This window comes from Zonotrichia albicollis, chromosome 4 (assembly GCF_047830755.1).
Source record: "Zonotrichia albicollis isolate bZonAlb1 chromosome 4, bZonAlb1.hap1, whole genome shotgun sequence".
NCBI classification, from domain to species: Eukaryota; Metazoa; Chordata; class Aves; order Passeriformes; family Passerellidae; genus Zonotrichia; species Zonotrichia albicollis.
In genome coordinates this window covers 60,141,698-60,158,916 of record NC_133822.1, presented here as the reverse complement: position 1 = coordinate 60,158,916, position 17,219 = coordinate 60,141,698, and the positions used below count along the sequence as shown (strand labels likewise).

The 17,219-nt window shown below is 39.0% G+C and overlaps 2 protein-coding genes across 6 annotated transcripts in view; one reads left to right on the top strand and one right to left on the bottom strand.

The window, feature by feature from the left end:
• Positions 1-8,672, top strand: part of CTTNBP2 (cortactin binding protein 2) — a 201,168-nt gene extending 192,496 nt beyond the window's left edge. For all 3 annotated transcript variants that reach the window (XM_026790274.2, XM_074539943.1, XM_074539944.1), the window contains 5 exons: positions 222-407; positions 2,193-2,253; positions 3,141-3,273; positions 5,314-5,415; positions 7,101-8,672. In XM_026790274.2, the coding sequence (XP_026646075.2) occupies positions 222-407; positions 2,193-2,253; positions 3,141-3,273; positions 5,314-5,415; positions 7,101-7,259 (641 nt within the window). In that variant the 3' untranslated portion in view covers positions 7,260-8,672. The remainder of the gene's footprint in view (positions 1-221; positions 408-2,192; positions 2,254-3,140; positions 3,274-5,313; positions 5,416-7,100) is intronic.
• Positions 8,314-17,219, bottom strand: part of CFTR (CF transmembrane conductance regulator) — a 94,448-nt gene continuing 85,542 nt past the window's right edge. For all 3 annotated transcript variants that reach the window (XM_074539947.1, XM_074539945.1, XM_074539946.1), the window contains exons 25-27: positions 16,884-17,056; positions 16,439-16,544; positions 8,314-15,008 (exon numbers count right to left, since the gene is read on the bottom strand). In XM_074539947.1, the coding sequence (XP_074396048.1) occupies positions 14,802-15,008; positions 16,439-16,544; positions 16,884-17,056 (486 nt within the window). In that variant the 3' untranslated portion in view covers positions 8,314-14,801. The remainder of the gene's footprint in view (positions 15,009-16,438; positions 16,545-16,883; positions 17,057-17,219) is intronic.

Genomic DNA, 17,219 nt, shown 5'->3' with positions numbered 1-17,219 from the left:
GTGAACTGTCTGAAAGCCAAGTAGTTGTCATTGCTGAACTGGGGCTTTTTACTGCTTCCTTCCAATTTTAAAACTTCCACAAAACATAGCTCTGGTTCTGAAGGGAGGTGGTGGGGTTAAAAGTATTTACTGTCATTAAACTAAGTAGTTGTATAATGTATTCCAAGAAGAACCATTTGCAACAATCAGTTCTTCTTAACACTGTTTTACTTTTGTTTCAGAGCTAGATAATTATATAGCAGATTTTAAGGGAGGAAATTTTCCTTTATCTGTGGCTTCAAGCTACAAAAATTGCAGTAAGAAAAAAGGTGAGAATGCTTCTTGGAGAAAAGTGAGCACAAGTCCTCGCAAAAAGTCAGGCCATTTGTCCTCCCAGTCATGGAATAAGCAGGAGACAAATACTGAAGGTAAATAAAGCTTTTCATTTTCAGTTCTGAAAGTTGTGTGTAGATGCAAATCAAATGTTTCTCCTGCATGAATTAAAATTTTTCAATTAAATGACACTTATATTTATGTTCACCAGTAAGATACTGGTTTTTTTTCCCCCCCAAAATTACTTCTTTGTGACTGTGAGGTGTCCTAAGTAAGTTTGGTTGTTCTAATGCCCTTTCTGCTGTCCGAAAACGAGGCAGGCATTGGCTCACATGGTGCAATTATAAGCAGTGCTTCCACCTCTGAGTGTATGGAATTACACTGAAGCAGTTTCTTCTCCAATACCAGATGAGAGAAAGCTTCATTACTTTGTTGGTATTCCTTAGATTCGTTCCAAATTTACAGCATACATACTTCTTTGAGTTTCCTTACCCTTCCTTTATAACTTCAACACAATTATTACTTCTGAGTGAATGCAGCTAGAAATTAATGAATACATTGCTCCCCAGATGATGCATCCCTTTTTCAGTCTTACTAGAAAAATTGAGTAGAATAGCCTAGAAGGCCTGCAGTGAAAGAAAGATCTTCAGGTGTAAATTGAAGATTTTGAATTGATTTTCACTTCAATTGCAAAAAATAAATGTAAATTATTGTGTGTAGTCATAGATACTGTAAGGTTTTCAATCATCTTCAGTATGTTGTTTGATAAAGAAGACTTTATATAACTGATATACAGTTATATAAATCTTATCTAGATCTGTGCATCTGTGTAAATGTGGAAGGTATATTAGTGCTGATGCTTTTGAAAATTCTGTTCACTTCAAGATCATAAGTCATATAATAAGCAATTTTATTACACAGATATTATTAGAGACATACATTATTAGAAATAATGATAGATACTATATAATGATATATAGATATATTCAGAAGCAACATTATTCTTCCAAAGGAGACCTATTTCTAGAAGGAAAACTTGGTATTATTGTAACTAAATACAATATGAAACAGAAAAACTTCAAGGGGAATAAAACCGAAGTGCTTGCTTTCTGAAAATAAAGGTAACTACTTTAGAGGGAAGATTTAGGATGAGAGAGAAGGCTTACACAGACATACACACACACACACACACATACATTTTAGGAACAGTAAGATTGTAGCCTAAATTACCTCATATACAAAGAACCAAAATACTTGATGCTTGCTACTTTGCAGCATTAAAATGAGCAATTCATTTCTTCAGCCCTTGTTCAGAAAGAAGTTTGCTTTTTCTGACTCAAACTAATGTCCTGATTGCCAGTTCTCTGTTTGAATTGGGAATTTATCTAATCCCACTAAGAGGATTAAAGAAATAATGAACATGTTGTTGTATTTTGTACCTGAGAATGTTCTTGGAATCCAGTTAATATCTGTGAATATGAGTTATAAATGGAGCAGTCAATTAAGTTTAGTATTCTTCTATTTTGGACTGTCAGAATCAAATGCTGTTGCTGTTTCCAGTAAAGGTAAATTATTTAATTTTAAGTAATGAAGAAATTTCTCTTGGGAGGAACCAGGAAGGGTTGTTCAAAAGCCTAACACAGAAACCTCATGTCCTCTCTTTCACAAAAACTTAGACAACTGATCCCCTATTTGCCATTTCAGCAGTTCCTTATGCTACCCTAAACATTTTCAAGGGATGTATTCTGATCTTTGACAGACCCTGTTGATGTAATTAGTTAGTAAATGGGAACACATTTTCCCTGTTTATCACAGATTTTAGAATAAAGAAATCAACACACATGGTAACACACTAACAAGTCAATCTCTCTTTTGTGCAGGTATAAAATCTAAGACTGTGTTGCAACCAAACTGTAAGAAAAGAGCTTCTCTCACCACAAAGTAAGTTTTAATTTCTGGTATTTGTGACACTTGGCAAAAAATGAAGATGATAGCATTCTGTTGTAAAGCAGTGCACCATAAGTAATAGATCAGTAGTTTTTTGGTAATGTTTTGGTCCCATATATGAAGAAAGGAAATATTCTTAACTTTCCATTTCTGAGAGAAAATAAAATTTATATACTTTGATATAATTTTAGAATCCATTTCTTTATTTAAAGCCTTGCAGCACTACCTGTCTTTTTATGTAACAGAATAGTCTATGACTTAAGAATATTATGTAACACTTACTCTGCCTTGAAAAGTTGACCGTATGCTTTTATCAGCTGGCATTATATTTTAAAAACTCCTCTGGCTATTTCAGCTTGCTGAATGGCAATTCAGGATGGAATAGTACATGCACTTTAGTCCCACTGATACAGAGTTTCCTTGAGAAAGTGTATGAATTAGCTAGAGGGAACTGCAGTTGAGACTTCACTTCAATCTGAAACCTCAGTTCTACCTTATTCACAGGCACAGAGAAAATAGAATATTTATGCTTCCAGTACGCCCGAGGTTTTTCTAAGTGTTTGGAATTATTTCCAAAAAGCAGAGTGGAATGAAATTGCTGCACCTTAAAAAGAGAGGAGTCTGAAAATACTAGAAAAAGGAATCCTTTGTTAGAGTTTAAGAATAGAGAGAATATGTATAGAAATATCTATTATGAGGTAATTATTGACAACTACTGCTGTCAATTCATCAGATGTTTTTTTGGTTTTGTTTGCAGTAGTAAAGGTCATTTGGGAAAAAAACTACTATTTTTGAGGTGTCTGTAATGTTTATTTTTAAATTCTGTATAATAGCTTAATTTAAATGTTGTCTCTGATTGTTTGTTTGGGTTTTTTAATCAGATCTTCAGAGAAGGATCATTTGAGAACATTAAATCTGGAGCAAAGGCTGTCTGTTGGTTCTGATGATGAAGTAGATCTTGTGCAGGAACTTCAAAGTATGTGTTCCAGCAAATCTGAGCCTGATATAAGCAAGGTAAACACGAGGCTTTTAAATAATTTACTACATTACCATATTCAGTTGGGTTTTATGTGTTTAAAATAAATTTTTGATTTACCAGCCCTGCTTAAACTGAAGAAAACTATTAAATTATTTGAGAATAAGCCAAAGTCAACTAATAGATGATTCATTTGAGGGTAGGTGTTCTGGTTTAACATACACTATTTTAAATTACACCTTCACCAATTTTTCTTGTAAAGATTTTTGCAGTGAAGGATGAAATTTCTATGAAATCATAGAATAGCCTGAGCTGGAAGGGACACACAAGGATCATTGAATCCAACACCTGGCTCTTCACAGGATCACAATGAGAGTCATACCATGTGCCCAAGAGCATTGTCTAAAAGCTTCTTGAACTGTCAGTGACCACTTCCCTGAGAACAGCCATCCCTGCATTACTGTTCCCTTGTTATCTTTGATGCTCTCATTGCTCCCATTGGGAAACTCTTCTGTAGTCTTAAAGACATAGAAAGTTTTCCCTAATATGCATTAAACATTTGGTTTGGTACAATCCATCAGCCTTCACTGACCTGGCTGAAAGCTCCTCTGCTCCGTAGGCAAAATACAGTTTACTGCCCCAAGCAAGAGAGGGTGGATTGGCCTAGTTCTTTATCAGTGGGAAAAGAGGGTGAAGGATATTTGCAGGGCTCGTAGTTTTGGGCTGAATTTTATGTTGTGGATGTTTATGGGAGATCTGTTGAGGCTGAGTGTAGAGCTGTGGATCTCTCTAATTTTTTCTTTTATACCGATACCATGCAGCTTTCCCTGTGGCTCAAGCTATTTATTCTTTTTTATCTTTCCTCCTAGCACAGTTGATGTGGATGGCTGTGACAGCAGGCTGTGTTCACACGGGAGCAGCTGTTCCATATCTTTTGAAGCATGGATAGAGTCAGTCTTAGGCTATTGTCCAGTTAGGCTGTGCATGACAGCCTCTAGGATTTCCCTGAACAGTGCTTCCATTAGTTTTGCTTTTTTAAGTATTCTGTTTATTCTTAGAAGACAACCAAGTTTTTATTAAAAAAATAAATATTGTGTTTGGGAAGATTTTTCAACCTGTTTATTGGAACCCTTTATTATAGTGGGTTTTTTGGGTTGTTTTTCCTAAAGTATTTACAGTACATGCATGAGTCACATGCACCAAGCTAATCACTAGTCAGTTAGCAGGGATTTACTGTAGCTATCCTTAAAAGAATGGGATGTGCTTAAAGAAATGGCAACCAACTTAAAATTGTGTTTAATAAAATGCAAAGTATAATTGCTTGTTGATGACAATTCAAGGAAATACGGGTTAGATAAGGAAGGAGATAGATGTCAAGTCTTTTGTTCAGTTTCCTCACCATGGGTGGAACCATCCTTGGCTGGAATTTCTGTTGTTAATTCCCCAGATGCCTAGTAGAGCCTTGCAGAAGTAAGGGTGCTGTTGCATACTTTCTTTGTGTGATGTAGTTTCAGGATGCCAACAGAATAAGTATTTCTGCTCTTTAATTTGCCCTTTCACTTGAATATATTCCTGTTGCCCTCACTGGGTTGGGATTGAATATGTTTGCAGAATTGAATTGGATCAGCTTGCCCCAGGATAAAATACCTAGTTTTCAGTGAGGACAGCATCTTGAGCAGGCTCTTTTATATTCTGGTCAGGAAAAATAGAAAAAAATGGAAGGAAAAATAGTAGTGAAGAAACATGGCAGGAGAAAGAGAAAGCAATCATTCATTTCTCTGATGTTCCTGGGGGCTGGGTAAAATTTGATGGGATAGTGCCCTTAAGCTCCACTGAGAAATACTAATTTGGAAATGCATGCTTAATCTTCCTCTGTAGTTGATATGAAATCTCCATCTCCCATCTTCTAAAAGTGCACTCAAGAGTAAAGAAGAGATATTTTAATTGTTCTTTGGATATTTATGCATTGCATTGTATAGAAACCATGAAAATAAAATCAAGCCTCCAAAAATCACCCAATTTAAACATAATCTCTGTGAATAACTAAAAAAAATCACTGTTTTGTTCTTTTTCTTTAGATTGCAGATTCTAAGGATGAGTTACTGATGTTCAGTAACTCCCAGAACATTCCTGTATTTTCAGCAAGTGGTACTAACCCAAATAAAACAAGAGCACAAAAGGTAGGTGAAATGAGTTTTACAGTAGGATAGGAAAGGTGGCTTGAGTTTTTCCAAATCTGAATTTCTGACTGGATCCTAAGAATTAGTGCCCTGTTTATTACAAGAAAAAACTGTCATTATTCTTAGGAAACTTGCTAGACTACCATGCCAAGTTTCTTTCATGTGTCTTAATAAAAGCTAAAGATTTATTAAAACAATGGATGTACTTGCTTTCAGTTTTGGCTTTCTACATAAAGCCATCTCCCCAGGCCAAGTATTTTTGACATCGCATTGACATTACAAGTTATTTCCATCAGATATGAAGAGAAATAAAATCTGGGTTTGTTGTTTCCTCTCAATTAATATCATTCAGTAAGTTTGCAAAAGTACCACTTTCAAAATTCTCTTAAAATTCATCAGATCTGGTTGCTCTGATGTCAGAGCTCTCAGGGGCAAAAATATTGAAAAGACATGATATTACAAATTTTGTGAAGAATAGCATTTTTTTAAGAGGTATTCAGTTCCTATTTTTGACCTAACTATTTGCTGAAATATATAGTCATCTTGCTATGTTATATATGTAAATAAACTTCAGTGATTTCAGAGTGGGAAGATAAGATGAATATTATTGGAAGATATAGTAAGTCTGTTATCATCTTCTTTTCAGAAATTTTTATTATTGTTTGTGGGCACTGACATCCCTACTAAATACAAAGATGAAATTATGTCCTGCTTAGTTTTCATTCTTTGGAAAATTATGTTTTCTCTGTTGCTACATTTTGTTCCCTTTTCTTTTTTGCTCTTTGTACTTGTGAACATCAAGAGAGCTTCTGAGCTCAATTAATCTTAGCCAGGGTCTAATCTGTGATCTGTGTTCCCTTACCAGGCCTTCTGTGTTCCTTTGATATGGGTCTTTTGGAAGCCAATCCTGATGTTTTATCTGATTGCAGTAAATTGTTTTCTAGAGACACCATTTTCTGCTGATACAGTGAAATTCCTGAAACTAGATTAACTAGCACACCTTAGCATTAAAAGAGCTGACTTTCACAGACCACCAAACATTCAGAATATGAAGGTACCACAAGGTTTTTCGAGTCCATCTCTTGAATGACTGACCCATAAGAGGACTGAACCCTCAACCTTGCTGTAATCAGCACCATGCTCTGGCTGGCTGGGCCAGTCTCAGGATCAGATGAGTTAACAGTCTTGCAATCATATTTCTTTGTATCCAAATATTCAGAAAGTTAGAGTACTTCCTGTAGTTTTACTTCAAATCCATAGAACAGTCTGCAGTAAAATAAATAATTTTAACCCTGCAGATCCACAAGTAGGTGTACTCCTTTTGAATATTTCTCTAAACACATTCAGGCATCCCATATCAGAGCTTCACACAGCTGTGATGCCTGGATAATATGCTAAGTCAGTACCAATAAGTCAATGTACCAGTTCCTACTGTACATTTCTCCTAGTGATTTTTTTCTTTAAAAATTCCTGCTAACAGCAGAAGGCATTACTATATTGACTTCCAATAGACAAGTTTAGCTACTTGGGAGGTTTGTAAAAAACTTGGTCAAAAGCTTTCATACAGAATTAAAAATAATATTTTTCTGGGGAGATGTCGGCCAAAATGAAGGAAACACAACCCAACCATGTCAAACAGTGATGCTTATTTGTACACAAAATGGTTTTTTTTCCTTTATTTCTAGGATGGAATGCGTCCTCTCAGCAGCAGTCGAACTGTAGAAAGCAGCAACAGTAAATCAAAGACAGAGTTGGGTGCTTCAAGAGTTAAATCTTTTCTTCCTGTTCCTAGAAGCAAAGTCACCCAGCCTTCTCAGAATACTAAAAAAAAGCAGCAGCAGTAATACAAGGCAAATAGAGGCAGATAATAACACAAAAGGAGAAATTTGGAATTTGCACAAAAAAGAACAAATAGAAAAATCCAATAAATAAACCTGCCTATCTTACAATTTTTTCTGTTCATACAATCTCTATTGCAAAGAACCAAGTACTTAAATATGTAAATATTTTTTAAAAACAATTACCCTGTAATGTAAAGTTTGTACAGGACCACAGTTTTATTTCTATGTACATCAGCTGGAAATTATATTGATTTAAAGTTCAGAAATGGGCATTTTGCCTCCTCCATAGATGGTTGGGTTTTTTTCTTCTTTTAATATGAAAATTACTTATTTAAATGATAATATTCAGGGGTACCTGCCACAGGATTCTGTTTGTGTATATACTGTACATAAATATATTCTATTAAGTTCACATGTTAACCTGCATTCAGATGAGTTGCACAATATATACAACAATGGCTTAAAGCTATTGTTCATGCATTTTAAAGATGTTTTATCTTCACTTAATGAAAAATTAGTGAATGTGGCAATAACTGAAATGTTTGGAATTGCAGATCGATTACTTTCAGCTACAAGCCATATTAAATACTTTGATTTTGTCATCATCATCTGCCTGCTGAATTGTGATTTTGTTTTTCTCAAGCATCTCTTCATCTAAAATGTAATGAAATTCCTTTATAAATTTCATCTCTTAAAAAAGGAAAGAGATTGAGAAATTAAAATGCAACAGAAGTTATTTTTCTCAGACTCTTACTCTTTGATAGAATTGAAGAAAATGTGATCATTTATTAACTTAGTTTTTCTTGTATACTGTAAAAACTTTTATATGCTTCATTAGTGTTTTAAAAGCATCCAAGAAATAAAAGTGTTTTACAGAAACAGATTTTACTGAAATGAATTTGAGCAAAAGCTTAACTACAGTATTATCCAAGATAATGTAGTAGCAATGAGTTACTATGTAATTATCAATTTCTGTTGTGGATTTAAGATGTAATTGCTATAAAATGATACTTGAGTTGCAGTTAAAATTAACTCTTTGTCATTTTTCTCTCCGCCACTAAGGTAGATCATGTTCCCACGAGGGACAGTGGCTATGCAGGGCAGATTTCCCCAGCCTCTTTCTACAATAGTTGTAGTTACATCCTTGTGAATTGGAGGAGTGTGGAAATGTGCGCTGTCGAGGTAGCTCACCTGTTAGGCAGGGGAAAGTGCAGATTTTTCTGGAGATCAGATTTTGATGCCTTCTGCTGGGTTAGTGGGAGATGGTTTGGAGAATTTGGAGAGTAATATGCCTCTAATATCCAAAAGAGCATTTTTCTCAAAATAAGGAGGAAAGGATTAACTGTTTCCTAACACTTTGCCTTTGTATATAAAACAGTTATCCCAGACTCATGTCAATAAAATCTTTGTATGGCATATTGGCTTGCTTTCTCTGAGTTTGTGTGTGTGTGTTGGCTCTATAGATATTGATATTAGAAGCTTATTTCTGAAATAATTTCCTGCACAATATAATTTAGAAAGCACCTTGGTTTTAGGCAGTTGCTGTTTCACTAAGACTTCAATTTGCTGTGTGATAGGAATGTGTAACCAAATACATAGTATTTCTCTAAGATTGATTTTTACTTTATATATTTTTCATTCATTTTTGTGCTGAAGAATGTATGCTGCTTTTGCTGGTGGTTCTTAGCAGAATGAGTCAGCGGCCAAGCACTGCAGGTTGGAGCAGTGAGTCTCGGCAAGTAGGATCCCTGATGTGCTGAAGCAGTGAGCAGTGGTGTGGTAGCTTGTGTGAGAAGCTCAAGTATGGATTTCCTGGCCAAGGAGGAATATGAGTGGAAGACACTATTTGTCAGGATCATATAAATTTCAACATCAGAATTTGCAATAACAATTTTTTTTTAAAGAGCTATAAGAAAAGAAAAAGCCTGACATGCTTCTAAGCCAGGTTTGTTCTGTGTTTAAAATACACCTTGGAAATGTCACACCTCATTTAGATCAAGTGTTAACAGTGTGCTTCTGTGTGGGAAGATACTGGGCAGTGTCCTAAAGTATGCTCTGAGGCATATTTTAAAACTGCATGTTGTCTGTGAGAGTAAAAACTAATCAGTACTGTACTGTGTGTGAAAATCTGTGGAGGACGGAGTAACTTTGGTCATGGTGTGAAAGTTAGGTCTCTTGCTAAATTTAGCATTGCTTTTCAACACCCTCATTATCCTTCCTTTTCAGCCTGCTGTCCTAAACTCTCCATCTGTGTCTTTCACCTTTTTGACTTCTGTCTGCTGTCATTTTGTTTGTCTGTCTGTCAGTTCAATACAGTGTGTGATCTCCACGCAGCTTTAATCTCACAGTATCTTGCAGATCTCCTATATGGTGGCTCTCTTCTGCACTCAGTGCTAATGTCTCTCTTGTTAGGCCACAGCAGTTCCTGCCCTCAAAGAGCAAGCACCACAAAACCATGACACAGTTTGCTTGTGGACATGCTGACTTCTCTGCTGGCTTATCACTTGGTTTGTGATAGGTTGTGCTGAAGCAAGGGCAGCCTCTGTTCATGAGCTCAGGGTTTCACTTGTGTCTTCAGGTTCTTCCTGTGATGCTACAAACAGCTACAAACAGCACTTTCACTTCAGGTTTGTAATGGGCAAAATCCTTTCTCTTCCTTGCTTCCTGTGTCTGGAGCAGAGAGGATTGGAGTGTGCTGTGGTGAGCCACACCCATCCATGCTGCATCTGCTCCCAGCTATTACCCCACAACTTTGAAAGAGGTGAGTGAAGAGAGAGGCCCCATCTCCATGGAGGAGTATCTCAGAAGCTATAGGGAAGCTTCTACTGGTGAATCCATTTGACAGGCCCCTGGGGCAGTGAAAGACTTATAATTTAGCCCTCATCTGACTACACTACATTCTTTATACCCATCTCAATGTCTTTAACCAAAGAAACATGAAAGATGCTTCTCATCCATCTGCTCTGGTAAGTACTAAACATGCCAGCTCATCTCTTCAAGCCAGTCCTGAAAATAAAAGCTTTCAGCATCTCCCCAATGGTTCTTATTTCTTGACAAGAACATGGACTTCCGTAAGTGAATGTCTGAGTCCGTCAGACAATATTTGCTTTTTATTGGGTTGCTGAGTATGAACTCCAAAATTAAACCATGAAGAAACCTTCTCCATCATGCAACAAAGGCAGCAACATTCATCAGCAACAGCAAAACCAGCAGGCTGAGGCACATCTCTTCCTGTAATACAGCTCAAGTGATTTACAATATACATCCAAAACCCTCCAGCTTTCCAGTAGAACTGGAAAAGCAAAACAGCCTCTGGTGGTAGAAGATGCTTGAAGAAAGGATGAAGGATCACTTTCTTGGTCGTAACTGGCTAAAGTGATGTTTATGTTGCTCAAACCATAGGTAAGAGACCTGAGAATTACTAAGTCAGCTATTCTTCAAGAAACTTGAAGAAATGACTTTAAGGGAGCACAAGGTAGGGTAGTACTGGGCTGTAGTATCACTCAGAAACCTCTGGCTGCATTTTACAAGGGGTGTATTTTGAGGTTGAAGTGAGCCCTGGGTAATGAACTTAGTATAAATATTGTTTATCCTAGGAACAGGAAATTGATTTTAGAGAACACGGGGGTTTGTAAAGGAAACTAATTACTGTATTGCATTGTATTGCTTAATTTGCAAGATGTTTTTGGACAGCAACTAATGGTCCATTAATCAACAATTGTACATCAGTTCTAAAGTTGTATGGATTTTTTTCCAAATGTTAAATCATAGCCAAGTAATTATAAACCAAAAATACCAAATCTATAATGGAAAAATGAGGAAAAAAATAATCACCAGAACATTTTTTAGGTAAATAAAATAAAACAAATTTTGTAGTTCTGAAATTACCTCCAGCAATTAACAACAATTAATACAAGAAAATGCTTTAAAAGGCCTAAAGTTGCTAAAAAATTACTTAAGCATGTTGCTTAAACAGGGTAGATAGAATTCAAAAAGTGTAAATGCTATCAGGTGTTTAGCAGCTCTGAAATAACAGCCTGAGAGATTTGAGTCTTGCAAAACTGGAGGAGGTGGATTTTTAGAAAGACTTTGGAAATGGATATTTAATGAATAAAGCACAGCTGGTAAGACACTAGTTAAGCAACTGTGAAAACAAAGTTGTTTGTTGGGATAGCAGGCTTGTTTGACTCCAGTGAGATACTGAGCAGTTCCCACTAATGACAATTATCAAGCTACGTTGTGCAGTTATTTTGTATATAAGATTTATGAAAATTGATAAGTGTGCATAGTTCAAGTTTGTTTAGGCTATCCATGCTTAGCCTTTGCTCTCCCAAGAGCTTCTTAGTGCTGTAATAGCAGTGTGGACAGCCTTCTACATTGTGCTTAAGGACAGCTACAGAATCTGTTTTCAAGTTCTTTTGTTAGCAGGCTGCAAAATGAGATCTCCACACCTAGTATTAAAGTCAGCATGCTCTTCTCTGTGGCTGTATGTTGTACACACCCACATTTCTGTATAGGTGGTTTTAATGAAAAAGTGCTCTGGTAAGAGTATTTTTTATATCTGTTTCATCATATGCATGCGAAGCAAAGCACATGAGAAGAAAAATTCCCTTAAGTACTGCTCAGCCTGTGTTTATGAAGGTCATTGTTTGTTCTTCCACTGTTTATGGCCTCATTTGCTTCTTTTTTATTTTCTCCCTTCTCTCTTGTGTTCCATTTTCCATCACGAACAGCATGTGCAACTTCCCAGATTAGTTTCAGGCAAACATCCCTGGGAGCTGTCACCCCCTGACAGCAGGTACAAGAACACTTACTCTAGAAGGTAACGTGCTCTGCTCAACCTGTGTTGGGAAGGAGAGGCTGTGTCGTCCTCCTCATGGAGGCTGGTACTAACTTACCTCCTTTTCCAGCCTGAACTCCAGAGGAGCTGAAGCAGTGGTTTGGGACTGAACGAAATAGCACACTCTCCTCTCAGTTGCCCTGAGAGGGCAGCATCTTGCCCGGGCTCTTTGGGACAGGCAGTGTGATGGTGGGAGCTGGGCACTGATGGCAGAAACTGTTTCAGTGAGTGTTGTAGCCCAGGGTGGAGGCCATCAGTCAACTGATTTCCTTTTTCCTTCAAAGTCCTCCTTCTGAATGTGTGTATCAGCAACTTCTATGTGTCCCATCTGCTACATGCTCCTGCTGTATTTATTGTTTTCTTTCCTGAAATGTATCCTCCTCTGCTGAATTCAGCTTACCTACCACCTTCTAACTCTGACAATGACACAAAACATTAACAGTTTCGCAAGCTCTGAAGCATGCACCACTTCTAATGACAGCCGTTCTTTTCTGCTGATCTTTCTGACCATCTTGTTTATTTAGATTATAAACTCCCCCACTTGGTGTGTCTGCTGTAACTCTGAGTAACATCCTGAACAAGAGCAACCCTTGGCACGCCTCCTTAGACTTGGCCACACTTCAGCAGCCCTGGCCTCCCAGCCAGCCTTGGCCATATACTCTGTAAAGATTTATACAAATGGAGAGCTGACTATGTCAGAAAAGGGCCAAACAGTGTGAGGTGAACAGTTTGAGGGGATAAGGGGAGTGGAGATGGGGTTCAAAAGTGATGCTACTTCAATACACAGTTGGTTTTCCATTGTTATGAATGTGGCAAAGAAACAGTGGCATGGCAAAATTGAGACCCAAGGGTATGCAGAATGCTCTGTGAGCAAGAGGCACTGCTTTGTGGAGAAAATCAGGCAGCACAAGGTGTCCCCCACAGAAAGAAAGAGACCCAGGTAAGTGCTAAAGATAGACAAGCATAAAGGTACAGTATGAGGGACAGGGCAGGGAAAAAACCGCCAATATTTGCAAGGGAAATGTATAATGAAGGCCAGAAGGCCTGCAGAGGAGGACAGAGCTAGAGGGGAAACCAGCGGGACGCAGGGCGAGCAGCTCCAGAGTGAGCCCCGCTGCCTGCGGGCTCCACCGCACCCAGCGCCGCCTCCAGCAGCGCCCAGCCGGGGGCAGCCCAGGCCAGCTGCTGCTCCTGGACGCCTAAAGGAGTTTAGACCAAGCCTGAATGAGTTTAGCCCGAGCCCTGCCTGTGCTGCCTTTCGCAGCTGCAGGGCTCGGGCTCTGAGGGGAGCCGGGCCTAGCGCAGGCCGCGCCGCAGCGTCTGAGTCCCGCAGCACCACCTAGTGCCGCCCGCGCCGCGCTTCCAGCCGCCTCCCCAAAGGACAGAGCTGCTGCTGAAAATTATAGCCGTGTTTGTGGTAGGCAGCAAGGACTGAAGTGGAAGTAGCAGATTCAGTCCCCAGTGCCTGCCCCACTAAGGGGGGCAGGGAGGGCTGTAATGTGTCATACAGGAGGTTTCTCTTTTTAAAAATTTATTTAAAGAAAAAAATAATCTAAAACACCTGTATATCACTAGAATACTTTAGTGCACAAAAACAGCATTGGACAGTACCTGGCCAAACTCTGGGGCTGCCCTCGTTTTCAACAGCTCTAGCATAATGAGACATCAAAGTCTAGTAGCAAAATATCCCTGCAACAATCCAAATATAAAACTTTTTGTACAAATATATTTTTCTTTATAGTATGTAATCACTCGTAAAATACATAATTTCCTTAGCAAAAGTTTGAAACAATATTAAAATAAATAAAATATCCTAGAGAACATTCAGTTCCATAATAAAACTGCAAACCAGAAGAGTATAAAAATTAATTTCATTATTAAAGTCTACTTCTGAGAGGTTTCTTCCCCCCTTTTTTTTTCATTAGGCCAAAGTAAAAAGCATATAAAGATGCCAGACCTATACAGACTGTTACAGGTTCACTGCCAGGAGTCCTACCTTTTGCTAGATACTGATGTCAGCCTGCACTCATCCAATTGTGAGTGTGTGCAGGGTCAGGTTAACAGTCTCCTAGGTTTTCAGAGGAAATACCAATTCTCCCTTAACTGTGGAGACATGACAGATGTTGATTGGCTTCCAAGACAATATCCTCTTTTCCTTCATTTTCACCTATGCATGTGGCATTTGGCCTTTCCTGCTAAGCTGAAATTTCAGTTGCTGCATGGAAAACAAAGAGGAGGAAGTTTTCTGTGTGCCTTGCTGATATTGTCCCTTAATTCAGTTGCAGGAAGTGAATCCACAGAAGTTTTTTACATACTGATTTTTCTATTTTCCACACAGGTTTGATTTTTTTTTTTCACATTCTTCCTGCTGTCTAGTCCTCTCACCCCAGCAAGAACCTTTCTAAAGGTTTTCTGAAGCAATTGTGTCAGGCTAGGCAGGTTACTTCTGCTTGCCATCTCATTTGTATCCAGTGAGAGCAGCTTTCCAAAGGAAATCTGGTTTTACCACTATAAGTGGCAAAGCCTCAAAGAGTGTGCTAACTTGCACATGATTAACCACAGAAGGGAAGCAATTCCCACATGCTCATGTGGTTGCTTCAGTAAACACCTCCTGGAAGGCTGAATTTGTGCATGGCTGAGGCAGCTTCAGAAGTGCTGGTCCTGTCACTGCTGACCATTCACTCCACAAAGGTCTCCACAGCTTCTCACAGTCTTGTCTCCTGCACTTCTTCCTCTGTCTCCTCCTGCAAGGCAGTGATTTGGGGTCGGGGTTTACGTTTGCTGGAGTTTCTGTGGTGTGCTGGCAGCAGCTTAAGGCGCTCAGCGTGACTGATGGCCTGCCTGAAGGAGCTCTTCTCATTCAGCAGCTTCTGAAGGGATTCGTACTGCCTCAGCTTATTGTCCTCAATCACCTGGAGAAACATCACTCTGTTAGATGAGCAGTGGTGGTGCTGACAGAATTCAGCTAAAGCAACTAATGGAGCAGGGAAGAGACATGAAAACATGGCAAACATCTTCTAACAATTTCTAATTTCTAGTCTGCAGTTTCTAATTAAAAGCACAAAAACATGCATTAAAATTTGAACACATGGAAAAGGTGTCTATTGTCCAAATTACAAAGTGCTGCTGCACTGGCTGGTTTCTCCTTGAGACTTGGTTTTAACTCTGAGTCCCTTTATTGAAGTCTCCCAGTACCTTGGCGTTTCCCTGGCACTGCTAGACTGCCCAGCTAAGAAAGGGTTAATTTTTCTATCACAAGCAGAGAGAGGAGGCTGCCAGCAAGGTGCCAGCTTTTCTTTGCTCTCTTCTCACTAAACAAGGAAGCACTGCTCACCTCTATTTGAAGGAGACAATAAGTTTACCCTGTAGGGTTGTGCCAGTCTCTCTGTCAGGCAGGAGCCAAGGAAAAATCAGGCTCCTTCGCAGGCACTGCAATGTCAGCACATCTCTGGTAAGGGCACAGGTCTCACAGGAGATAACTTTTAGCATCTCTGTTGCTAAAATGTGGTCTGGAGGGTGGAAAGCCTTTTCATAGTTGAGCCTGCCTGCCTGCTGGGGGCGAGGCTGAGGCCAGCACACACCGAGGAGCAGCATATCCAAAGGGATGTACAACCTGCCTTCTGACTAGCCTGCTTTAACTCCAGGCACTGTTCCTCCTGCTGTGCTAATGCATCCAATCAAATACACATCAAAAACCATGTTTCATTCTGCTAATAAAATTTAGATGCCCTCTCATAGAAGAGTGAAAAAAAAATACTCTTGGGAAGAGAGAAGAACCTTATTTTTAAGAACAATTTGCATAATTTGCTTTTTCTTTACTAACCATTTTTATGTAACAAAGGGAATACCCTAGGTCTCTGGTAATTTTTCCCCTTGATTACATGTGAACGCAATATTTACATGGCTTGTTTAAAGAAGTCAGCAATTCTGATCATCAAATACTATGAAACTCCTCTTCCCCAGGCAGTCTCCTATTGCTCAAGTGTAGCTGATTCTGCATTTGCAATTGTAAAACTGTGAGATGCTGAGATTTTTCTGAATCTCCTGAGCCAATCAAAAATATAAGGCGCCAGCTGCTAGATCAGCAGCTGGATAATCTACACAACTTTCCTTCTGGTTGAAACTTTCCTTCTTGCTCCTCCAGAAAATGATCCAGCTCATCTGTCACAGATCAGGTGAAGGAGCAAACAGGAGCCTGCTGCAGTTCTGCTAGTGAGTAGGTTGCTTAACTGCCCTGAATGACCCCCATCAATGCAGAAAAACATCATTTCCACTCGGTGTGTTTTGCATGTTCATCGAATGTGGTGAGAGAGCAGTAAGTGAGCCCATGAGAAATGCTCACCAAAAATCTCTGGCATTCCAGCATTGCCTCCAGTCTGTGCTCGGAGAGTATCACTGTGCAGTTGGCAAATGCGTGCTTCAGGGTCTTCCTGATCACTTGGGAAGTTCTGAAAGGCAAACAAACAATGCAGTGTGCGTGCCCATAACTGCACAGGCCCATAACACTCATGTCCAACAGTCTGACTGTGGGTTGTAGAGCTTTGCTCAGGTACACAGCTCTGTGGTGCCTCAGCAGCACCTCTGCTGTCAAAGAACATATCAGCCATAGAGTAAAGCTGTAACCAGGCTTCCCTGGCCCTCTGCACAGAATTACCAACATGCATTACTGAAATCAGGCTTAGTAATAGGCCACACAAGTTACAAAAGATCTCCTTAGAGGGTGCTGCCTCATGGGTTTTCCTATTCCATACTAACAGAACAACACAGAACAAATGAACAAAACATACACAGGGTCCAGGTGAGCACTTGGTTCATCAAGCAGCAGGATTTTAGCTTTGCTGAGAACTGACCGGGCAAGGCACATCAGCTGCTTGTGGCCATGGCTGAGGACACAGCCTCCATCCACAAGAACAAAATCAAGCTTGCCTGGAAATTGCTCTATTACAGACTTCAGCCCAACCTGCCAGAGAAAAAAGAACACAAAAAAAAAGTTGGCAAGACAATTACTGCTGACTGTGGTAATCATTTACATCATTCTAAATGCTACGGAAAGTGATTTTTGAAAGGAAAACAGGCCTCTTTGGTTACTAGGAGTTTAAAAATAAATGACCAAAATTTATATG